Source organism: Uranotaenia lowii, chromosome 2 (assembly GCF_029784155.1).
Source record: "Uranotaenia lowii strain MFRU-FL chromosome 2, ASM2978415v1, whole genome shotgun sequence".
NCBI lineage: Eukaryota > Metazoa > Arthropoda > Insecta > Diptera > Culicidae > Uranotaenia > Uranotaenia lowii.
This window is the reverse complement of record NC_073692.1, coordinates 168,876,073-168,901,192: the sequence shown is the minus strand read 5'-3', so window position 1 is coordinate 168,901,192 and position 25,120 is coordinate 168,876,073. Positions and strand designations below refer to the sequence as shown.

General features: G+C 39.1%; 1 protein-coding gene across 3 annotated transcripts in view; it reads right to left on the bottom strand.

Annotated features, from left to right (window-relative positions):
- Positions 1-25,120, bottom strand: part of LOC129748567 (proton-coupled amino acid transporter-like protein CG1139) — a 53,258-nt gene that overhangs the window by 13,501 nt on the left and 14,637 nt on the right. For all 3 annotated transcript variants that reach the window (XM_055743226.1, XM_055743225.1, XM_055743227.1), the window contains exons 2-8: positions 5,162-5,295; positions 4,827-5,099; positions 4,677-4,761; positions 4,484-4,622; positions 4,288-4,418; positions 4,037-4,215; positions 3,799-3,974 (exon numbers count right to left, since the gene is read on the bottom strand). In XM_055743226.1, the coding sequence (XP_055599201.1) occupies positions 3,799-3,974; positions 4,037-4,215; positions 4,288-4,418; positions 4,484-4,622; positions 4,677-4,761; positions 4,827-5,099; positions 5,162-5,253 (1,075 nt within the window). In that variant the 5' untranslated portion in view covers positions 5,254-5,295. The remainder of the gene's footprint in view (positions 1-3,798; positions 3,975-4,036; positions 4,216-4,287; positions 4,419-4,483; positions 4,623-4,676; positions 4,762-4,826; positions 5,100-5,161; positions 5,296-25,120) is intronic.

Sequence of the window (25,120 nt, the reverse complement as noted above, 5' to 3'; positions counted from 1 at the left end):
TCGGCCGTCAGGCACAAGAATAGCTGCTTGACACTCCAATTCAATAATCTATTTAGATCGAACGTCAGGAAGCCCAGATAATTCTTTTCCCGGGAAGCGCTAAAGTCCGGAACGTTGCTGAGAGATTTTATCGAAACTCGAATCACTCCCACACGAAAAAATGAATTATGGAGCTTTCATCGATTTTGGTGTAAACAAAAACTCCAAAGCATGCTGTTGAAATTTTCGAATTTATGGTTAAAGTCTTATTCAACAATATTATTTTGGCGCTAGTGTTTTGTCCCAAAAATTTCTCAGAAGCCGATAGTACCTGGTAAAGGACTAAACAAGAAGAAGGCGAATTGGCAGCATACACTTAAGTTAGAAATGATGTAAATCGCTGGAAATCATATGAAACCCTCAAAATTTTCGTATTGGGTGAAAGGAGAAGTCGAAGAAGAAGTCGAATTTGGAATTCTGACGCTATTTTGAAATCCAAGATGGCAGCTTCGGCCCTTCTTTTCGAACCTGTATATTATTGATGATCGCTTGAAATACACCATAATATGGGTTTAAGTTGAAAGGGCTAAACGAGTTGAATGCTAATTTCGCTTTCTGACGCCATCTTGAAATCCTTTATTGCATCCGTCAAACAGCAAAATTTGACTTCTTCTAGTTTATCTCTTTCAACCTTTACCAATATTGTGAGGGTTTCATGTAACTCAAAGTAATTTACAACATATTGAAGTTAAGCGGAATTCGCCATCTTAGATTTCAAGATAACGTCAGACTATGAAATTAGACTTCAACTCATGATATCATTCCACTGGACATTCACAACCAATCCCTTATTTATTTCATTTAAAAAATCTGTCCTCATTTATTGTACTAATGATTATCAACTCAGGAATGAAAAACTCAACCTGCTCGTGTAATTGATTGGCTTGTGAGAGAAACGCCAAATTTTAGCTATTTATATTGCTCTTATAAAACCGTTTTAAAACTAAATTGCCATTTTTTTTTTTTTAAATCATTATATAGCTATTAAGCACTGAATTGACTAACGCCAATTTGGTTTGAAAATCGAAGGGCACGAAATGACGCCATGTTAATGGATTCACAATGTATTTGTAAAAAAAAATTTTCAGGACTGTTCTCAATCAGTTCCACTATGTTTGCAATGGGGGGTACGTCATGTTTAATAATTATGTTTATTGAAAAAAACTGATTTTTGTAAAACATTTTTAATTGTACTTTTTCTCATAATACAAAATATTTCTTAAAAAATTCTTAATTCTTAAGATTTGTTTCAAGATACTATTTCATAAGAATTTTACCTGAAGAAAAGATACTAATAATATAGGAAAAACATAGCATTTTTTACCAGATTAAAGCAATGATCATTTAGAATCCGGCACTTAATTTCGTTGAAAGCTACATTAATAGAGATCGGATATGCAAAATTTTAGCAGCGTTGTGTGGGTTAGAAAAAGAACTATCTTGTCTATCTTTGCCAGATTTTTAAGTTAACGTCTGTTTGAGGTATTTACAATGCGAAAAGACATGATAAAATCAATTTTGCCCAAATTTGCGCCTTTTGCACATTTTGCGCCTCGAAATTCTTTATTGCCGACTTGAAAACTCATGAATTGTTGATTTTTTCTGATTTTTTTTTCTGAACCAAATGGTTAAGATTTATAAGGAGCCACTCTAGGATCCTCACGAAGTTCAAACCAAGCATCAAAGTGGAACCCTTGAGCTTAAATATGGTAAAAAGTCTATGGTTATTGAAGATAACTGAATGCAGACCCCTCAAATAATGCAATAAATCCATTTCTGGCAGGCAAAAAGTAATGCCGGACTTGTAGACTAAATAACTAATAGTGAGCAGTTCAATAGATCGCAATCTGTGCAACCGATTTGTACGCAATATGACAGATGTGTTCTGATGTACAAAAAAAATTTATGTTAAAACCGGATTTAAGAGACCCTACTTTTCGAGATGCCTTCTCATGAAAAGGTTCCAGCCAGATTACAATTGCCTTTTTAAGGTGAGTTTGTGTGAAATATCATAATTTTGCAAAGGTTTTGCTTCTGGGGTAGAAACAATAGATCAATACATGACTTAAAAAAGTGTGCAAAGGAAAAAAAAGGAATTTCAAGAAAAAGTAAGAGTATTTCTTGAAATCATCGATAATTTTTTTTATATATTTTTACATTAAATGTCATACTAACACCTTCATTTCCTTTATAGAAAGTTTTTCGATCAAATGAAAAGTTTTTAAAATACACACGTTTGTAACTGTCAAGTTTAAAAAATTGGTCATGTTGACGTTTCTAGATCAGCCATAGCCAGAGTTCTGGTGATGTATAGAATGCGCTTAAGCTTTTTATGAACATTAATGCCATAGCTGTGATGACTGCGATAGACTTGGACTACATGTTCGAAATATACCGTAAACTGGGGGAACTTTGATCTGCGGGGTAACTTTGATCGACATGAAATTTTTGCAGATAATCATCATTAACTAAGTATAAAGTTAAAATACCTGAAAACTGTTTACTACGTTTGAAAGCCTGTAGATTGAGTTACAAATGAGCTTAATTTGGTTTTTATTAAAAGATTGTTTATGTTACTAAAAAAATAATTTTAAAATCTTAAAATATCTGGTTTTTTGAAGGCTCACAAACAAACATCTCTCCTGATCAAATTTAAGCATGTAGGAAGCAAATGGGCTGTTTAATGTGAAAGTTCAACTCTTTTCTTGGTTTAGGTTAAGTTTAAGTGTTATTTTTATGGTCATTTGATGATGATTTTTGGATATTAAAAAAAATGGTCGTTTTCCATGAAAAAGCCTGTTTAAAAAAATGGCTACAAACCCTTTCAAATTGTTAAATTTGAAGAAAAAAAAGAACATGGGAACAGTACGAGGACTTAAGGAATTGCATGAAGGTAAAATTTTATTTGTTTTTGAAGCCAATAAAAATTGAGGAATGTTTATAATTTTTGCCCCTGAATGTATGCAGAAACATTGTCCATCTTTCGAATATATTTGTGTATGCAGAAACATTGTCCATCTTTCGAATATATTTGTTTTTGAAAGAAAACGTTGAAAAATTCAATTGAGTCCAAACAAAAAAATACTGTTATCGATGTTTTAAGCTTTCTGTGCTTAATGGCATCAAAACAATAAATTTGAAGATGTTCAGATACGTAAAAACCAGAGCGATCAAACTTACCCCGAAACTTGAAATCTGGTTTCGTAACAAACATTTAATTATAATCACCGATGTCGTTTGAATTAGCTGCAATCAATGATAATTTTTAATACTCCTCACCTCAGTAAGGGTTTTAAAGCTTTTAGGTTTTACGAAAATGCAACCCCTTCCAAAATATTCAAAAATGAATGAAAAAAGTGATCAAAGTTCCCCCAGTTTACGGTACCTTTTCCTAAAAGCTATTGATCTTCGTCTATAATTCTTTTTATTTTCATATTTCCCTATCTACTTCTTTCTTTTCTTCAAAAAGTGAACTAGATATAAGCACACAATTTTAATCAAAAAAAACGTGTTAGGCTCCTTAAAGCCTAAAGGTAGGAGCCATTTCAAATAAAGAATTTACAAAAAAAAAAAATGCCATAGCTCTAACGGAGTTGTGCTGACCATAATAAAGCTAAAATTTTTACTTGGGTTTGGTTCTTTGAGTTTGAAGGATTTTGGTTGATTGCTCATCTTCATCAGAACAAAAAAAATTAAAAATATTAGGGATGAAATCATATAGAATTTTACGATTTAACAATTTTTAGCTTAAATACTTACAAGTGATGATAACCAGGGTAATCCGTACCAACATCTCATAGCTAGTTTTGTGCGCTGAATCTTTGTACCGGTCAACCAGATAGGTATTCCAGATAATTTCAACCGGCACGTAGCACTGCAGTCCGTAGGATATGAAGATGGCAATAGCGAACAGGATCCGGATACTTTGCGACATTCTGCGAAAAGGCTTGAAATTATTGAATCTCCAAAAGAAGGACATAAACTCTAAAATACATACATCTCATTCGGAGGTAGGTTCAAGGTAATGCTTCCCAGCGATTCAGGACCGTACTTGATGTATCCCAAGAATCCGACAAGAGCATACAGAAACACGATGACCGTCATGCCAATGTTGAGGACACCGCAATAGCCTCCGAACGATTTAGGGGTTTCCATATTGTTTTCCAGTGCTATAATCTAGATAGCATGGGAAATCGGATATAACAAATTTTCCTAAAAATTGGATTAAGTTAGGATTCTTTAGCTTACCACTCCAACGGCTTCCAGTGCAAACAGGACAGTTCCAAAGAAAAGTGGAAACCGTCCTATGTCGGCCACCATTTCTCGCTCTGAAGGCGAAGGGATACCATCGATGATGTAGTACAGCGTCATTCCAAGACCTATAATAAATTAATTCTTGTTTAGTTGCCAACTGATTCATCACCAGAAGCATTTTCGTACTCACCAATGAAAGTAAGCACGTTCGCAAAAGTCGAGAACGGGGCCAATATCTTAAGATTTCTGATCATGTTGATAGCGATAAGTGGAACCAACAATATCAAACAATGAATTTTGACATCCATCGGGTAGTAGATATCCACAAGCTATAAAAAAATTTGAGTTTTTTCATCTGGCATCTTAAAAATTAAAGATCAAACCTGCTTAACATTAGTGGCCACAAACACTATATACACGCAGCAAATGCCCAATTGGTAGACTATCAAAAATCCATCAACAACCACTCTGAAAGTGAGAAGAAATATGTTTAGAAAATTTAAATTGTGGCTTCATAAGAATGATATTCTTACATCGCACACGAGGAAAATCTTCGCAAAGCTTGGGGTCCCTCTTCCAGTGCGACCTTCATCGAAATCGGATAGGTCATCATCGGCACCCGGTGACGTTTGCAGAGGGTATACTGAGCCTGCACCAGCAGATGTAAACAGTAGGTACACAGAATCCCGATCAGAACGGTATTTATCAGACCGGAAACATAGCCGGAGTTATCGAAAGCCTGCGGCATAGCCAGGATACCGGTTCCGAGGGATCCTTTAAGGATGTGTACAAGTGTTTCGAAGTTTCTGAAAATTAAAAATGATTGATGAATGCTAAATTGTTTAAAATAAAATGCGATGGGCCTTACGTTGTTGGATGTTTGCGGGTTCGATGGTGATGTGGATCATAATTTTGGTCCAAAATGACATCACTTTCCTTGACAGCATCTTTTCCGGTCATTTTGGCAAATTATTCAGCTGCACCAGCAGCTTTTTGGAAACTCTGTTGAGTAAAAAAAAATTTATTCTCTTTAAATAGGTTTAACAATATCCAATTAGGTGAACAATGAAAAGAAAAATATATCAAATCATATTTCAAATATACGAAGGCAATCTTCAGATTTCACAGAAAAGCCGAATTTTTGAGGAGTTCACGATCTGGATGATAAATCCTCACAAAATTTGAACATTTACAGTGTGTGTTCACAAAGCTTAAAGACTTGTTAGAGAATACAAAATTCATGAAAGACAATTTAAAGCGAACTCATTCGGCCTCTAGCTTTCGAGCGCGACGGACGTTGTTTTGTTTTGCGGTGTTTTTGGCGCGAGTGAATGGCTTCAGTTTATCGGCTCTTACTTATTTGTTTTTTCGATCTTTTTTCAGCTTTTCTTTAATTGGTCCGAAATAATCGGGAATCCGACGGAGGGATCCTCCTGGCCACGGGACCAGGGTCGCCGAGGAAGCGGGAAGAAGAGGAGAACCAGCTGGATTTATACGGGAAGAAGCGGCAAACGTAAGTAAAACGTTTTTTTTTTCCTCAGTTGCTTTCTACTTCGACTTCTTTTATCACGCTTTTCTTCCGTTTTTGATTTTAAATTGTACTGGCTAACCTGGCGAATTTATTCGCTGGTTGGCCAGAAATGTATCAATCTATCAAGGAACCTGGGGAAATGGGTCCCCAGGTTACCACCCCGACTGTTTTTGATGATGATTCTAGTTTGGAGTGCGACTCGGTCTGTTCTTTATCTGATCATTTCTCCCCGGGAAATCGGAAGAGAAATAGAATCAGCGATGATTTTCCCCCCACTACCCCTCCTGTAGGAGAAGTTTTATCCAAAGATCCGAGTTTTACGGGAGCTATCCCCAAAACGAATCGGAAAATCCTTCATCACATTGAGTTGGACCTTCCTTCGAGAAAAATAGTTTCTTCTTCAGGTGACGCCGGTACGAAAGAACCTCCCCGTATCCGACAATATCCTAACGAGGGCGGTAAACACTTTGTCGTTTACTTCCGCCCAAAAGGAGAAAAAAAACTGAACCGTGTGAAAATTGCGAAGGACTTGGAAAAACGCTATACAGGAATGGAAAGTATACGGAGAGTCAACAACAGCAAGATCGTTGTCGTTCTCAACAATGCTAAGGAGGCAAATGAGATGGCAAGGGACAAATTGTTTTCTCTGGAGTACCGGGTTTGGATACCAGCCCACGCTGTGGAAATCGACGGCGTGGTTTCCGAAGACTCGCTAGAGCTGGATGATCTGAAAGGAGTTAAAGGATTCTTCAAACAATCGGGACTCCCTGCTGTCGACATTATTGAGTATCGTCAAATGGGATCAATGGTCGAGGAGGGAGAAACGAAAAAGTTCAATCCTTCAAACTCATTCCGTCTCACTTTCAAGGGTTCAGCTTTACCGGACTACATACTGATTGGCAAACTACGCTTGCCGGTGCGCCTATTTCGACCTAAGATTATGAGCTGTTCGAACTGCCAACAACTAGGGCACACAGTTACTCATTGCAGCAATAGGAGCATGTGCCCGAAATGCGGGGGACACCATAAGGAAGAAAATTGCGAATCTGTAATGGATATATGTCTTCATTGTGGAGGAAGCCGACACGCTTTGAAGGAATGTCCTAAATACCAGGAACGATCTATTAAACTCAAAAGGAGTTTAATAAAGCGCTCAAACAAATCATTCGCAGACATCGTCAAAAGTGCACAGCACAACCGCTATGCAATCTTATCGGATGATTCCGACGTCGAAGAAGATAGTCCAGAAGAAAATTACACGCAATTGGGGGTCCATCAGGCCCCAAAAAGGAAAAAACCATCTAAGGCTGGCTCTTCAAAGCGCATTAACTGGAATGGATTTGTCGAAGAAGCAAGCGGGTTTCCTAAACAAACATTCCTCCCACATTCCAACGACCCGGCATACGACAGAGCGTTCCCCGATACTATTCCCAAATTCCAAAAAAATCTCCCTTCCCATCTGCCTCCCCGAACACCTCCGATTGTACAATCTGTCCCTTCAAGCATCCCCTCATCCTCAAACGAAATTATCACTCTCTCATCTTTAATAGACATGATCATTCAGTTTTTTGACCTTCCAGAGCCTATCTGCGGGTTCATCAAACGCCTGCTCCCCGTTGTGCAAAACATTTGCACAAGAATCGCTGTTAAGTAACCCCTAATTGCTGAGTTAATTAACATAAATGCCTAGGTTTAAGAAATTAGCAAATAATATAAAACTATTACAGTGGAATTGCAGGAGTTTGATGGCCCATATTGACTCCTTCAAACAGCTGATAAGTGAGGTAGATTGCGATGTGTTTACTCTGTCGGAAACGTGGCTCTCAGATCAATCGAAAATCTCCATTCGTGGATATAATATCATAAGATTAGACAGAAATGATTCGTATGGTGGGGTTTTGTTAGGAATTAAACGACAACATATTTTCAGTAGAATACAACTTCCAAATAGTCAGGGCATCGAAGTCGTCGCATGTCAGGCGCGTATCAAGGATAAAGACTTAAGCATTGCATCAATATACATCAAGCCCAGCGCTAAGATAACTGGACACCAACTCGCTAATATCACCGAGGTTCTACCTGAACCTAGATTAATTCTTGGGGATTTCAATTCCCATGGAATCGAATGGGGTGAGCCTAAGGATGATGCCAGGGCTGCGTTAATTTACGATCTTTGTGACTTGTATTACATGACAATACTAAATACCGGCGAAGCTACGAGGATACCTAAGCCACCGAATAAGGCGAGTAGAATAGATCTATCTCTCTGTTCAACTTCCCTAGCTTTGGATTGCTCCTGGAGGGTTTTGCAGGATCCACATGGTAGTGACCATCTCCCGATCTTGATCGAGATTCATAAAGAACTTCTTCGAGACAATCCAAATGAAATAACTATCGATTTAACTCTCAACATTAATTGGAATAAATACAAGGATGGTATTTTGAGGCGAATGGAAGCAGCAGAAGAATTAGCCCCTCAGGAGGAATACAGGTTCCTCGTATCATCTATTCGTGAGAGTGCAATTGAAGCGCAAAATACAACACCTCTTCGCTCTTCAAAAAGACTGCCTTCTGCGCCTTGGTGGGATAGGGAGTGCACCGACTTCTACAGATTAAAAACTGAGGCCTTCAGAACATTCCGCAAACATGGCTCTATTATTGACTTAAACCGATACCAAGCATTAGAACTCCGGCTTAAACGTATTTGTGCCAACAAGAAACTTGGTTACTGGAGGCGCTTTGTGGAAGGTTTATCGAAAGATACGGCCATGACTACGCTTTGGAATACTGCTAGAAGGTTGCGAAACCACGTACCACCGAACGAGGACGTCGAACATTCCGAGAGGTGGGTACATCATTTCGCCAAAAGCATATGTCCTGATTCGGTCTCTCCGGAACTGATCAGATTTTCTTCCGATGAAAACCCGGACGAAATATCTTTCACCATGATGGAATTTTCCATTGCGCTACTCTCCTGTAACAACAGTGCCCCAGGGCTAGACGGCATCAAATTCACGTTGCTTAAAAACTTACCTGATCCAGTCAAAAAGCGCCTGTTAAGCTTATTCAACAAACTTCTAATGCTTAATTATGTTCCTCAGGAATGGCGTCAGGTACGAGTAATCGCAGTTCAGAAACACGGGAAACCAGCTGTGGATCCTAACTCTTTTAGACCAATAGCTATGCTTTCCTGCTTGAGGAAGCTCTTCGAAAAAATGATACTAAATCGTTTGGATGGATGGGCAGAGAGCAGACAACTACTTTCAACCACTCAATTCGGTTTCCGCAGGGGTAGAGGAACAATGGATTGTCTTGGACTACTATCATCTCAGGCTCAAATTGCATTCGAAAGTAAACAAGAGATGGCCTCAGTCTTTTTGGACATCAAAGGTACCTTTGACAATGTTTCTCTGGTTGTGCTTTCTAACAAGCTGCATCAGAAAGGTTTTTCACCCATGCTCAACAACTTCCTCTCCAATCTACTGTGGGAAAAGCATATGCACTTCAACTATGGCTCGACTACGATACAACGGGTCAGCTTTATGGGCATCCCTCAAGGATCATGTCTGAGCCCCATCCTATACAACATCTACGTAAGCGACATCGACGATTGTCTCAAAGGTTCATGTAGGTTATTGCAGCTGGCAGACGATGCCGTGGTTTCAATCACTGGATCCAACAACCTACAAATTCCACTGCAGAATACATTAGACAGCTTAATCACTTGGGCGAACCAATTAGGCACTGAATTCTCACCGGAAAAAACGAGGCTTCTAGTGTTTTCTAGAAAACACAATCCATCATCGTTGGATTTGACACTCATGGGGAAAAGGGTCTCACAAGTTCTTTGTCACAAATACTTGGGGGTTTTCTTTGATTCAAAATGTAAATGGAAACGTCAGATTGAATATTTGAAGCAAAAGTGCCAACCCAGGATTAACTTCCTTAGAACAATCACTGGTTCATGGTGGGGAGCACACCCAGAATCCTTAATATGCTTGTTCAGAACCACTATATTATCAGTATTGGAATACGGCAGTTTTTGCTTCAAGGAATCCGCTGACACTCACCTTATCAAACTAGAAAGAATTCAGTATCGATGCCTCCGAATAGCGATGGGTAGCATGCATTCTACACACACAAAGAGTCTCGAAATTCTAGCTGGAGTGCTTCCTTTAAAATGTAGATTTTTAGAACTTTCATTAAGATTCCTCATCCGCTCAGAAATCAAGAATCCGCATATAATAAATAATTTTGAACAAATGCTCCAGTTGAACCCTCGGTCGAAGTATCTGCGAACCTACCTTCTTTTCAAAGAGCAGGACGTAAAACCTGTTGATCTCTCTTCTCAACTTGTCAACATCGACATGAGATGCGATCACGTTACGTTCGACCTTACAATGAAAGAAGAAATACGCAACATCCCATGTGTTATGAGATCTAAAGTGATACCAGCTTTGTTCGCCAATAAATACGGCCAGATAGACACCCACCAGCAGATATACACTGATGGATCCAGCATCCATGGAGGTACAGGATTTGGTATCGTACATGGTTCATACACGGAATTCTTCAAACTGAACAACCCTTCAACAGTATTTGTGGCAGAATTGGCGGCAATTAATCAAGCTCTTCAACTCATCGAAAGACTCCCAACAAACACCTATTACATTTTTACTGATAGTCTTAGCTCAATGGAAGCTGTGAAATGCTTCAGACACAAAGGTCAACACACGTATTTCCTCAAAGAAATTCGAAAACAGCTAACTTTACTAGGGTCAAGAGCGTACGGGATTTCTTTTGTGTGGGTACCATCACATTGTAGCATTCCTGGGAATGAAAAGGCTGATGGGCTGGCCAAAAAGGGTGCTATCGAAGGGGAAGTAATCGACAGACCCATTGCGTATCACGAGTATTTTCAACTAGCTAAACAACTGACCCTTTCAGAATGGCAGAATCAATGGAACAATAGCGACAAAGGAAGACTACTCTATACAATTTTACCTAAGGTTAACACTAAACCGTGGTTCAAAGGACTGGACTTGACACGAGACTTCATTCGGGTGATATCCCGTCTAATGGCAAATCACTACAAATCGAACGCTCACCACTATAGGATAAACATGTCAGACACAAATCTATGCGGGTGTAAAACGGGATACGACGATATTGATCACATAGTGTGGTCATGTCCACAACATAACGACACAAGACCGAAACTGATATCCTCACTTCGACAAAGCGGACGAACACAGACACTCATTCGAGACATATTGGCAAAGCAAGATCTATACTATTTAAAAATCTTATATGAATTTATTAAAACTAGTAATATTCAATTATAGTATCGAAGTAGAAACATCTTTATTAAAAACTATCTTTGTACCTGATCCCTATTCCTTATACTTACATTCTCCATATACTTCTCTTCCCTTGCTATGAGCTAACGCTCGTACTAGGTTATTCAACTCTATCACCAAGGTGCGCAGCTATGAAGATGACTTCAACCACCATAGAACACCAGCCCAAGGATCCTCCAGGCAGAGGTCAGACGAGCCCTTTGGTCAGAACTACGAAGATCTCTAATGAACGTACCAACATTCATACTTCAAAATGAAATGTAAAGATAACCACCAAGATTTATAACGTTATTCGAGGTTTTTGCGCCCATTTGAGAAGGGTTCTATCCAGTTTCCGAACTGTTTGACTTGAGCCACACTCAAATGGGCTTTTTCCCTCCACAAAAGACACTCGGCTCCTTAGGCCATCAGGCAGCTGAGCCTTCAAAAGAGAAAAATAAATTCTAATTAAAAAAAAAAAAAAAAATTTAAAGCGAACTGAAAAACCAAAAGTATTACTTCTGCACAATAACATAACGCTGGAAGAGTGATTTTCATTATTCATCTCCAGGGACTTCATGAACTACTGAAATCACTGTATTTAACTACAGTTGCGTTAAAAAAAGAATGAAATCGCGTGAAGCTGCGCACTCACTCCCAACTTTGACATGCTGCCATTTCTCTTTTGGTGGATATTTTTTCATGAAATTTTCACACAATCTAGTTCAACTATCCAACTAACGCTCTACAAAGTTTGAAGTCTTTACGATGACTGAAAACAAAGATATAGCTATTCTCGTTAAAAAGAGAAATTTGGAATTGTTTCACTAAATGTGCTGTATCTTTGACACTTTTCATTGAAAATCTTGAAATTCGGTCTAAAGATGTAAAAATGTTTGGTCTAGTACCAGGTCAAGTTTCGTTAAAATCGATCGACGGGATCAAAAAGGGTGCCGGGTAGAAAATGAGGTTCATTATCGCCCAACAGATGATTTCATTATTTATTGGACGGATGTTTGTATGGAAAACATCGTGATCAATGTTTTCTTGGTTTTTTCTTTCACAAAATCAAAATTTACCACAAAAAATCTTGTGAATTAATAGGAACTTCATTCCTGCTTTATTTAGAAATAGATATTGTTCCAACAGAAATGGTATTTAAACACAAGAGCGAATAGAATGCTCGCTTTAATTGTGGAACAAATTTGTTTATCAGTATATTTAGCAGGTCATATCTGAAACTCTGTTCTTCTTATTTTCAATACTGTTGAAACATTTTCTATTCCTAAACAAAGCACGAATGAAGTTTTTGTCAATTATCAACATTCTATGTGATAAATTTTGATTTTGTGAAAGAAATTACCAAGAATACATGGATTACGATGTTTTCCATACAAAGATCCGTCCAATAAAGAATGAAATTGTCTGTTGGGCGATAATGAACATCATTTTCTATGCGGCACCATGTTTGGTCACGTCAATCGATTTTGACGAAACTTGGCCTGGTACTATACTAAACATTTTTACATCTTTGGACCAAATTTCAAGATTTTTCAATGAAAATTGTTAAAGATACAGCACATTTAGTGAAGCAATTCCAAATTTTCCTTTTTTATGGGAACAGCTGTATCTTTGTTTTCAATCATCGTACAGACTTTAAATTTTGTAAAACGTTAGTTGGCTAGTTGAACTAGATTGTGTGAAAATTTCATGAAAAAATATCAACTGAGAGAAAAATGGCAGCTTGTAAAAATATGAAGAGAGTGCGCAGTAGGGTGTCCCAAAATTGCATAACCTCTGGGAATCTGGGGGCTCACCCTCCAAATGGTAGATTAGGATAGGCATAACAAACTTTTGTATGAGGCTGACTAAAAAAAATCATGTTTGTAACCGGTTGGTTACAAATCGTTTGATTTTCGTTTTCATTTTGTAGTCTTAGGGCTTGTGATATAGCTCAGTTGGCAAGTCAGTTGCCTTCTGAGCCGATGTACGTGAGTTCGAGCCCAAGAGTAAACATCGAACACAGTTGTACCGGATAAGTTTTTCAATAACGATCCGCCAACTGCAACGTTGATAAAGTCGCGAATGCCATATAGATGGTAAAACGACTATAATCGAAACAAAAAAAAAAATGTAGTTTTGTATATTTAGCTCTAGAAAATTCATGTTCCTTGTCCAGTCTCACAACAAGATAGCACCACAGTAGGCTACATTTTACTGCTGGCTGCTGTCAATTAACAGAGGAGGCAGAGGAAGAAAGAAAAAGAGAAAATGGAAGGCGAAAAGGAAGCTTGCTTCCGTAAAAATCGCGCTCTTCTAAACCAGGCGTCCGTGAGTTAAGTCGGTTCCCTTACAGTGTTCGTGAACATCCAAGGATTTCACCAGAGAGATAAGTGTTCTACTGCTACACGGATCGACCCGCAGACCCTTAGTGGTCTCGCGCCTAAACGTAAGAGACCATCATCATCGTCCTCGGGTTCTGAGGAGCCCTAACTCCCAAGGAGGACTTCCCTTCTCGGCCTGTCCAGATACGGGGCACTCTCGTGGGCAGGCCGATTAAACGCCAATGAAGGAAGACGCCTACAAAAACTGAGGCTAGCAACGCCCGCTGGCGCCGACCGTTTCGGCACCCCGTTGATACGAATACATCAACGGCCCCCCTGCTTCCAAAACTGGATTTCCGGAGCCACGACGTCGCGACGCAACAGCACCTGCAGCAAACCCACGGTTAGTGAGCTCTTTTACACGCCACATTACAGACAGAACATTGTTTTATACACACAGACAACACGCCACATAAAAACATAAATAAAAATAACATAGAAACATGAAATTTCCGATTTCTGTATTTTATCCGTAAAGTCCTTGGTTACCCAGTAGCCAGCCGGCCCTGAGGTTCCGTACTCTTAGAGTGCCTTGCCTTGGCTGGTCTAGCCGCTGCTATTCTATCAGTAACATGTTTAAAGGTTCCGCAAGCGCGATCTTTGAAAAAAGTCCGCTTTTAAAAGATTTGATTTTAAATAAATTCTGGGTCCAAAAATTTTCATATAATTTATATATTTTATATTTTAACAATTTTATTTTGTTTGAGTTAAGTACTAAACGTAAAAATTGAAAAATGAACCAAATTTGCATCAAAATGTAAAACCAGCAAGCTATTTCCAAGAAAAAAATTTTTTTGGTCCAAAAATTTTGTATTCAGCTGACCAAAATGTGTACCAAGCGTAAAATATTTTGAAAACCAATGCCAATAAAAGATGCGGATTTTTGTGCACTTAAACTTTGCTGAACAAAGCATTTTGTTTGTATCATCGTGTGAAGAGCTATTCACGGTTTAATCCTTGATAAAAATCACAATTCAGGATATTTTTTATTTAATTTATCAAATTTGTCTTAATAATTACCTACTTTAAAATCAAAATACTTGCAAAAAAAGACTATCTGTCTGTCTGTCTGTCTGTCTGTCTGTCTGTCTGTCTGTCTGTCTGTCTGTCTGTCTGTCTGTCTGTCTGTCTGTCTGTCTGTCTGTCTGTCTGTCTGTCTGTCTGTCTGTCTGTCTGTCTGTCTGTCTGTCTGTCTGTCTGTCTGTCTGTCTGTCTGTCTGTCTGTCTGTCTGTCTGTCTGTCTGTCTGTCTGTCTGTCTGTCTGTCTGTCTGTCTGTCTGTCTGTCTGTCTGTCTGTCTGTCTGTCTGTCTGTCTGTCTGTCTGTCTGTCTGTCTGTCTGTCTGTCTGTCTGTCTGTCTGTCTGTCTGTCTGTCTGTCTGTCTGTCTGTCTGTCTGTCTGTCTGTCTGTCTGTCTGTCTGTCTGTCTGTCTGTCTGTCTGTCTGTCTGTCTGTCTGTCTGTCTGTCTGTCTGTCTGTCTGTCTGTCTGTCTGTCTGTCTGTCTGTCTGTCTGTCTGTCTGTCTGTCTGTCTGTCTGTCTGTCTGTCTGTCTGTCTGTCTGTCTGTCTGTCTGTCTGTCTGTCTGTCTGTCTGTCTGTCTGTCTGTCTGTCTGTCTGTCTGTCTGTCTGTCTGTCTGTCTGTCTGTCTGTCTGTCTGTCTGTCTGTCTGTCTGTCTGTCTGTCTGTCTGTCTGTCTGTCTGTCTGTCTGTCTGTCTGTCTGTCTGTCTGTCTGTCTGTCTGTCTGTCTGTCTGTCTGTCTGTCTGTCTGTCTGTCTGTCTGTCTGTCTGTCTGTCTGTCTGTCTGTCTGTCTGTCTGTCTGTCTGTCTGTCTGTCTGTCTGTCTGTCTGTCTGTCTGTCTGTCTGTCTGTCTGTCTGTCTGTCTGTCTGTCTGTCTGTCTGTCTGTCTGTCTGTCTGTCTGTCTGTCTGTCTGTCTGTCTGTCTGTCTGTCTGTCTGTCTGTCTGTCTGTCTGTCTGTCTGTCTGTCTGTCTGTCTGTCTGTCTGTCTGTCTGTCTGTCTGTCTGTCTGTCTGTCTGTCTGTCTGTCTGTCTGTCTGTCTGTCTGTCTGTCTGTCTGTCTGTCTGTCTGTCTGTCTGTCTGTCTGTCTGTCTGTCTGTCTGTCTGTCTGTCTGTCTGTCTGTCTGTCTGTCTGTCTGTCTGTCTGTCTGTCTGTCTGTCTGTCTGTCTGTCTGTCTGTCTGTCTGTCTGTCTGTCTGTCTGTCTGTCTGTCTGTCTGTCTGTCTGTCTGTCTGTCTGTCTGTCTGTCTGTCTGTCTGTCTGTCTGTCTGTCTGTCTGTCTGTCTGTCTGTCTGTCTGTCTGTCTGTCTGTCTGTCTGTCTGTCTGTCTGTCTGTCTGTCTGTCTGTCTGTCTGTCTGTCTGTCTGTCTGTCTGTCTGTCTGTCTGTCTGTCTGTCTGTCTGTCTGTCTGTCTGTCTGTCTGTCTGTCTGTCTGTCTGTCTGTCTGTCTGTCTGTCTGTCTGTCTGTCTGTCTGTCTGTCTGTCTGTCTGTCTGTCTGTCTGTCTGTCTGTCTGTCTGTCTGTCTGTCTGTCTGTCTGTCTGTCTGTCTGTCTGTCTGTCTGTCTGTCTGTCTGTCTGTCTGTCTGTCTGTCTGTCTGTCTGTCTGTCTGTCTGTCTGTCTGTCTGTCTGTCTGTCTGTCTGTCTGTCTGTCTGTCTGTCTGTCTGTCTGTCTGTCTGTCTGTCTGTCTGTCTGTCTGTCTGTCTGTCTGTCTGTCTGTCTGTCTGTCTGTCTGTCTGTCTGTCTGTCTGTCTGTCTGTCTGTCTGTCTGTCTGTCTGTCTGTCTGTCTGTCTGTCTGTCTGTCTGTCTGTCTGTCTGTCTGTCTGTCTGTCTGTCTGTCTGTCTGTCTGTCTGTCTGTCTGTCTGTCTGTCTGTCTGTCTGTCTGTCTGTCTGTCTGTCTGTCTGTCTGTCTGTCTGTCTGTCTGTCTGTCTGTCTGTCTGTCTGTCTGTCTGTCTGTCTGTCTGTCTGTCTGTCTGTCTGTCTGTCTGTCTGTCTGTCTGTCTGTCTGTCTGTCTGTCTGTCTGTCTGTCTGTCTGTCTGTCTGTCTGTCTGTCTGTCTGTCTGTCTGTCTGTCTGTCTGTCTGTCTGTCTGTCTGTCTGTCTGTCTGTCTGTCTGTCTGTCTGTCTGTCTGTCTGTCTGTCTGTCTGTCTGTCTGTCTGTCTGTCTGTCTGTCTGTCTGTCTGTCTGTCTGTCTGTCTGTCTGTCTGTCTGTCTGTCTGTCTGTCTGTCTGTCTGTCTGTCTGTCTGTCTGTCTGTCTGTCTGTCTGTCTGTCTGTCTGTCTGTCTGTCTGTCTGTCTGTCTGTCTGTCTGTCTGTCTGTCTGTCTGTCTGTCTGTCTGTCTGTCTGTCTGTCTGTCTGTCTGTCTGTCTGTCTGTCTGTCTGTCTGTCTGTCTGTCTGTCTGTCTGTCTGTCTGTCTGTCTGTCTGTCTGTCTGTCTGTCTGTCTGTCTGTCTGTCTGTCTGTCTGTCTGTCTGTCTGTCTGTCTGTCTGTCTGTCTGTCTGTCTGTCTGTCTGTCTGTCTGTCTGTCTGTCTGTCTGTCTGTCTGTCTGTCTGTCTGTCTGTCTGTCTGTCTGTCTGTCTGTCTGTCTGTCTGTCTGTCTGTCTGTCTGTCTGTCTGTCTGTCTGTCTGTCTGTCTGTCTGTCTGTCTGTCTGTCTGTCTGTCTGTCTGTCTGTCTGTCTGTCTGTCTGTCTGTCTGTCTGTCTGTCTGTCTGTCTGTCTGTCTGTCTGTCTGTCTGTCTGTCTGTCTGTCTGTCTGTCTGTCTGTCTGTCTGTCTGTCTGTCTGTCTGTCTGTCTGTCTGTCTGTCTGTCTGTCTGTCTGTCTGTCTGTCTGTCTGTCTGTCTGTCTGTCTGTCTGTCTGTCTGTCTGTCTGTCTGTCTGTCTGTCTGTCTGTCTGTCTGTCTGTCTGTCTGTCTGTCTGTCTGTCTGTCTGTCTGTCTGTCTGTCTGTCTGTCTGTCTGTCTGTCTGTCTGTCTGTCTGTCTGTCTGTCTGTCTGTCTGTCTGTCTGTCTGTCTGTCTGTCTGTCTGTCTGTCTGTCTGTCTGTCTGTCTGTCTGTCTGTCTGTCTGTCTGTCTGTCTGTCTGTCTGTCTGTCTGTCTGTCTGTCTGTCTGTCTGTCTGTCTGTCTGTCTGTCTGTCTGTCTGTCTGTCTGTCTGTCTGTCTGTCTGTCTGTCTGTCTGTCTGTCTGTCTGTCTGTCTGTCTGTCTGTCTGTCTGTCTGTCTGTCTGTCTGTCTGTCTGTCTGTCTGTCTGTCTGTCTGTCTGTCTGTCTGTCTGTCTGTCTGTCTGTCTGTCTGTCTGTCTGTCTGTCTGTCTGTCTGTCTGTCTGTCTGTCTGTCTGTCTGTCTGTCTGTCTGTCTGTCTGTCTGTCTGTCTGTCTGTCTGTCTGTCTGTCTGTCTGTCTGTCTGTCTGTCTGTCTGTCTGTCTGTCTGTCTGTCTGTCTGTCTGTCTGTCTGTCTGTCTGTCTGTCTGTCTGTCTGTCTGTCTGTCTGTCTGTCTGTCTGTCTGTCTGTCTGTCTGTCTGTCTGTCTGTCTGTCTGTCTGTCTGTCTGTCTGTCTGTCTGTCTGTCTGTCTGTCTGTCTGTCTGTCTGTCTGTCTGTCTGTCTGTCTGTCTGTCTGTCTGTCTGTCTGTCTGTCTGTCTGTCTGTCTGTCTGTCTGTCTGTCTGTCTGTCTGTCTGTCTGTCTGTCTGTCTGTCTGTCTGTCTGTCTGTCTGTCTGTCTGTCTGTCTGTCTGTCTGTCTGTCTGTCTGTCTGTCTGTCTGTCTGTCTGTCTGTCTGTCTGTCTGTCTGTCTGTCTGTCTGTCTGTCTGTCTGTCTGTCTGTCTGTCTGTCTGTCTGTCTGTCTGTCTGTCTGTCTGTCTGTCTGTCTGTCTGTCTGTCTGTCTGTCTGTCTGTCTGTCTGTCTGTCTGTCTGTCTGTCTGTCTGTCTGTCTGTCTGTCTGTCTGTCTGTCTGTCTGTCTGTCTGTCTGTCTGTCTGTCTGTCTGTCTGTCTGTCTGTCTGTCTGTCTGTCTGTCTGTCTGTCTGTCTGTCTGTCTGTCTGTCTGTCTGTCTGTCTGTCTGTCTGTCTGTCTGTCTGTCTGTCTGTCTGTCTGTCTGTCTGTCTGTCTGTCTGTCTGTCTGTCTGTCTGTCTGTCTGTCTGTCTGTCTGTCTGTCTGTCTGTCTGTCTGTCTGTCTGTCTGTCTGTCTGTCTGTCTGTCTGTCTGTCTGTCTGTCTGTCTGTCTGTCTGTCTGTCTGTCTGTCTGTCTGTCTGTCTGTCTGTCTGTCTGTCTGTCTGTCTGTCTGTCTGTCTGTCTGTCTGTCTGTCTGTCTGTCTGTCTGTCTGTCTGTCTGTCTGTCTGTCTGTCTGTCTGTCTGTCTGTCTGTCTGTCTGTCTGTCTGTCTGTCTGTCTGTCTGTCTGTCTGTCTGTCTGTCTGTCTGTCTGTCTGTCTGTCTGTCTGTCTGTCTGTCATTCCTTAAATTTCAATCAGATTCGGTTAATCTGGTTATTTTTACATCCTTATTCTATGATGCATGTGTGGGACATCCTGTATTATGAAAAATTTAAGTTGAATTCTAAGGCCTTATTGCTTCATCTACCTATAAATCCTTATTTATTGGAAAGAAAAATATTGAAGATCGTTCCTTTTGTCCGATAAAACGAAGCTCTACAAGCGACAAAAAATTAGCACGTGACTAATCACCAATATCCCATGGGTGAGTAGAAACATACGGTGAATATCGGCGATGACAAATATCTTGTGCCAAAATGTTGGCAGAATCAACTAATTGCTATAGACTATTGCTACACAATTTGCAATAGTAAAAAACGGCTGATGTACTCAAGCTTAACTAGTTTATGGGATTTAGAGGTTTAAACGATATCCGGCCTACATGCATTTGCATTTAAGTTTTCAGAGCGCCTCCTGTTCATTCCAAAACATGTAAACCTAACGAATCCTTCATTTGGTAGACATTCTTCTAGATTTATCTGTGTAACCATCACACAATGCAGAAACTGATTCACTCATCAATATGACCTCCGGTGGCAGGCGCCTGTGCTGCTGCTGATTAGTGGGTAAATAACTATTCAGGAATGAATCCAGCCCTTTGGAATTGTGTTCAATTGATGTCGCGTGCAATTGATTTGAAAAACTTTTCAGATCCATTGGAACCAATCGATTGGAATTGTCTTTGATTCTGAATAGAGCTCAGTATTAAAATTAAATTATTGAAGATCTCTATAATAATCTTTCATTCCTTATCAAATGGGTTGAATTTCCCAAATCAAATAATTGCACGATAGGTGTAATTTCAAACTTACATAATTCTCAAATGCAATCGAGTGATTAAACGGCCGTCCAAATTTTCCTCTCCTTCTGTATTATTATGTATACGTACCTAAATACAAGCAAATTCCATCTGGTTTGGACCGGCTAGTCCTTATTTGGTGAATGGCAAATCAATCTCTAATTAAACAGCCATGACAATGTAGGTAAGGTAGAACGATATTTGGCTGCCTTAACCTTGGCAGTCACTGAAAATAAGAGCACACCTTCATTCAAATGCATGCCGGTTGTCACGTTTTGGCAACGAGATCGGTTTAGTCTAATGCAGACAGCGGATCCTTGCAAGCTTCGACAGAGTCAGATTTGGGGCTCTTCGGTACGACGAACTAGTTAATGCTCAAATAATAATATGATTCAGATTGTAGATCATTGATCAAATCCCTATGATTCTTTGCCGGAATTTTGTAATTGAATTATTTTTCAAATCGTCATATCAGACTGGGTAGATTTGGGGTCATTTATGAATTCCCAAGCCCTGGGGTCTGAAGAGCTTAGTTTTAGCACAGATTTGTACGCAAGTCAATGTATAACAGCGTCGTTAAGAAGATAAAAAACATTTTGATAAAGTAGGTTTTTTTCCGGACAGACGGGAAATTAGTGAGTGCTAGAATAAATCTCCTAAAATCACTTAAAAACCTGGATGAATCATAGAAATTACATCAAATTACTGTTATCTATTCGATTGTGCACAGTTAATTGGAAAACCCATTTAACATTGGCAACGATTCGGAAACCTCACGCCAATCGTCGGATTGGAACTGTCGACCGGAAACTGCGTGGTAAGATTTTGAAGACGATTAAGAGGAATTCCAATCTGTCGGACTGTGACTTCACCAGAAAATTTAATGCTTCCATAGTACCGTGAGCAGAATTTGACTCTGGGAAGGAATCAAGTTATATCGAGCTAGCAAACAACCAAATCGGACCATAAAGCAGAATAGTGTGACCGAAATCCGTGCTCAAAAGCTATACGAACAGGTGCTGGCCAAGTTCGACGGATGTCCTCTGATGGACGATGAAAACTATGTAAAGGCTGACGCCGGGCAAATCCAAGTTTAAGAATTTTACTTACGGCTCGGGAGGATGTTCCAGCAAAATTTAAATTTGTTTTTGCCGACAAGCACGAAAATTTATGATTTGGCAGGGCATTTGCAGCTGTGGAAAAGAAATGAAAGTTTTCGTTTCAATTCAGACAATGACATCTGACATGCTCACTCCGCTAAGAAATTCTCGCACCGGAAATATACTCATCCCTCCGCATAGCTCCTCTAATTGGAATTGGAATAGTCTCCTAACTAATTTAAAACTTATCAACAAGAAATCAGAGTTTAAAAGAAGTCTGCTTGAAGTATATATGAAGTAAAACAACATGATTTAGATTAGATTTGCGAAAATGGAACGATTTGCATATAAGTTTAAAAACAACAACAATCATCCACCACATTGTAACATTTTAAATGATTGTAATCTTAAGTTACATAAATAAAACAAAATTATAATAATAATAATAACATCGGAACAATACCAAAATGAGCGTCTCCAAAAACAAATTTGGCCGTTCATTCGATCCCAGGACCATCTTGTAATGTTTTGGCCAGGATCGGCATGTCGTCACTACAGCAAAGTCGTTCAAGAATGGTATGTAGAAAAAGGGGCTCAGTTTGTACCGAAAAACCTTAACCCAATCAGCTGCCCCCAGTTCCACCCTATTTTCAAAGCCATCAATTTGTTGAAAACCCGGTGGATTAAGATAGGTAAAACGATGCTAAACCGTACTAAGCTAAAACGATGGACAATGAATGTTAGCGCCGCCTAATTAGCCATGTTACAGGAAAATTTCTAGAATTCCTTCGAAATCATGACGAATAATTTTATCCGTATGTTTTCTCAAAATAATGAAGAAAACGCTACATTTCTATAAAAAAAAATCTTGAATTCAATAATGAATAACTGAAATACAGGCAAATGTTTTTCTTCAAGCTTTATTGAAAGATTTACAAAGATATGGATGATCAAAATTTCCTCCCCCATGAAGATTTTTTCCAAGTAAAATTTTCGCCGTAGTATCGGGAAATTTTTTGATCTTAAAACGTGTTTAAAACAAGAACATGCAAGTCAGAAATTTGGCTCGCCTTCGGCGGAATTAAATCTTAAGCCACCCTAGGCTTGAGACAAATAATTTAACGACTTTATGTGACGTTCACGAAATGAAACTAATAAATTCTCTCTTTTTTGTTTAAAAAATCATTTTGTTTAAACAATCTAAACTTGACGTACAAAAACTCTACCACGTCTTTAGAATGGGGTTTTTATAAAGAAGTACCGTCAAACGGGGCATCATGCAACAGCGGGGTTCGATGCAACATTTATATAACACTACATTAAATCAATTTTTAATTTAATGTATTGTTATAAAGTTATCTTTTAATGATCACAAAATGATGATGACATAATTTCTCACATTTTAAGCTAGTTTTCTTAAGTTTTTCATTTTTATGTAAAATTTGAAAAATCGAGCAATAACATTTTTTGATGCCGAAAAAAACTTTACCCAGTATGACAGATTGGCTTGATAATATTACCTACAAACTTTTTACTGGTTTCCTCATGTTATACCAACATTGTTGGTGGAAAAATATTTTTCGAACAATCACCCAATTTTTTTTAAATAAATATTTTTAAAATTCCGTTAGGTGTCTGGGGTTAAATGCAACAAAATGCAAATCAAAGAAATACCTTGTAAATCTTGTTTCCATGTGTTGAAATATGAATGTTTTGCATCACGCGTTTGTAAGCATTGAAATTTCATTCATCCAAACATTTTTTTTAATGATTTCAGCATTTAGAATTTTTCGTAGTATTATTTAACCCCTAAATGTATGCAGCATCTTCATTTTCAGGAAAAATGTGAAAATTAGTTATTACAGACCCAAAAACTACTGCAATTGGTGTTGTCATGCGTAATGATCTTTAAGGCATCGCTAATATATTAAAAACTATAAATTTTTGTACGTGTTCATAAGATTTTTCATTAAAAACAAAGTTTGTTGCAAGTTACCCCATTTTCTAAGGAGGGTGAAAATCGCATGTTTTTAGAAAATTAAAAATAACTGAAAAAACCTATAATTTTTCTAACTACGCCAATTTGATACCCCAGCATCCTTAAAACTTTTGATGCATAAGGGGTAGGATTAATTGTGAACTTAAGTTTTTTAGAAGCCATTGAAGTTGAAAATTGTTGCATGTTGCCCCAGTTGACGGTATACCTAATCTCGAAACAGAGTTTGAATCAAACCATTTGAATTTCAAAACAAATCTTAAATCTACTTTATTTCTAAAAATTTTGATTAAAAAAATTGGTTATGCCATAACAAATGTTGTGCTGATATGAAATATTCTTCAAGAAACCAGTTTCAGGCTGCATTAATATTTGTTTCATGTTTTTCTCAATGTTAAGCATAAAATTTAGAAAAGTTTTGGCAAATTATTTAAGGCCCAATCAATACTGATGTTATGAAATTGTTTGGTACAATAAAAATATTCACATTTTCATAGGTGATGGAAAGAATTAAAGAAACATGAGCTATCAAAGAACGAAAGAACATAAGCCGTAAATATCATGAATTTTTCGAAAAAGATACAACGGCTCACCGGCAGGACTTGAACCTGAAATCTCCGCTTCAGTACAACGGCGCGTTAGCCAATTTCACCATGGTGCTCGTTTTGCTCGTGTTCGCCGGTTTCATCACGTTCACCGTGGTGAAATTAGTTAACACGCCGTTGTATTGCAGCGGAGATTGCAGGTTCAAGTCCTGCCGGTAAGCCGTTGTATCTTTTTCGAAAAATTCACGATATTTACGGCTTATGTTCTTTCGTTCTTTGATAGCTCATGTTTCTTTAATTCTTTCCATCACCTACGAAAATGTACTTAAGGCCTCAAAATTTGCAATTATTAAAGGTGCAATAATTTTAAAAGGTAATTTAGATTAATTCTTGTGTGCTGAATCTTAATATCCATTTTTGTTATTGATATAACTTTTGAAAAAAGATTTAAATTATTTGAAAGTTCTGCACTTTTAGGACGAAACATAACATAAATTTAAATCAATTATCAACTTTCCTCAAGACTTCAAGTTATTTTGAGTTGTGTGAATGAAGTTACAGAAGTTTTCTATTTGTTTATTTTCCCTCACTTAACGAATATTTCAAGAAGTTTCAAATCGAATTGAATTTTAGATATTTTTTAAGTATAAATCTAATCGTTTTGCAGGTTTCAACAAATTTGATAAATGAAATCAAGTTTATAAAGCTTTCTGCATTAATGTTAAAAATACTTGTTACTAATGATATTTTTCCAAATTTGTAAGAAACTGTTGAATTTTACTTTTTAAAATCATGAATCATAATCTTCATATTATTATTTCTACATTTAATGAAGTATAATAAACAAAATCAGAATTAGATTTTTCTTAAATGTAGGTTTGATAGTTAATCAGTAATCATTGATTGATTTAACTTAAAACCGACACATTTCAAAACTTCATATCATCAACACTAAATATGACAGTCCAAATTTGACAAAATATTCAAGTTCAGGATGCTAAAATCTACCAAATCAATAAATAAATCATGAGCACAAAAATGCTTCTCCATTGAGTTATTAATCAAATTTTTTAAATAAGATTTTATAATGGTAACAAGTTTTTATCGAAAAACAATTCCTTCACATGTCAATCACAATTTTTTTTCTTATTAAAAACACTACAGGGGAATTTTTCAATCATCGCTTTTCTTGAAAATGAAGAAAGGAAATGTTTATTAAGTTGAATAATAAATAACAATTGTAATAATTTTCCTGACAATGAATCATGGTTTACTTTTTACCTGATCTGACAATTATTTTAAAATAACTTTTGTTTTTCTAAATCTGTGTTTTGGAAATATTTATTTCTGCTTCGAAATTATTGGCTATTTGGTTTATTTTATCACTTAAATTTATTATTTTTTGAGCTTGTGTGATAATTATGAGTAAGAAAATGATTAAGGCACAATTTCCCCTTATGTTTGGATAACGTTCCACTGTTATGCCTACCCATTTACTGATTCTTATTATTTTCTGGCTAAATTTGAATTTCGAAAACCACAGCCCCGCTTCCCCCTCCATTGACGGGTCCTTCGCACGGGCCTGGTGATACCATTTTTGTTTCGCACCTTTTT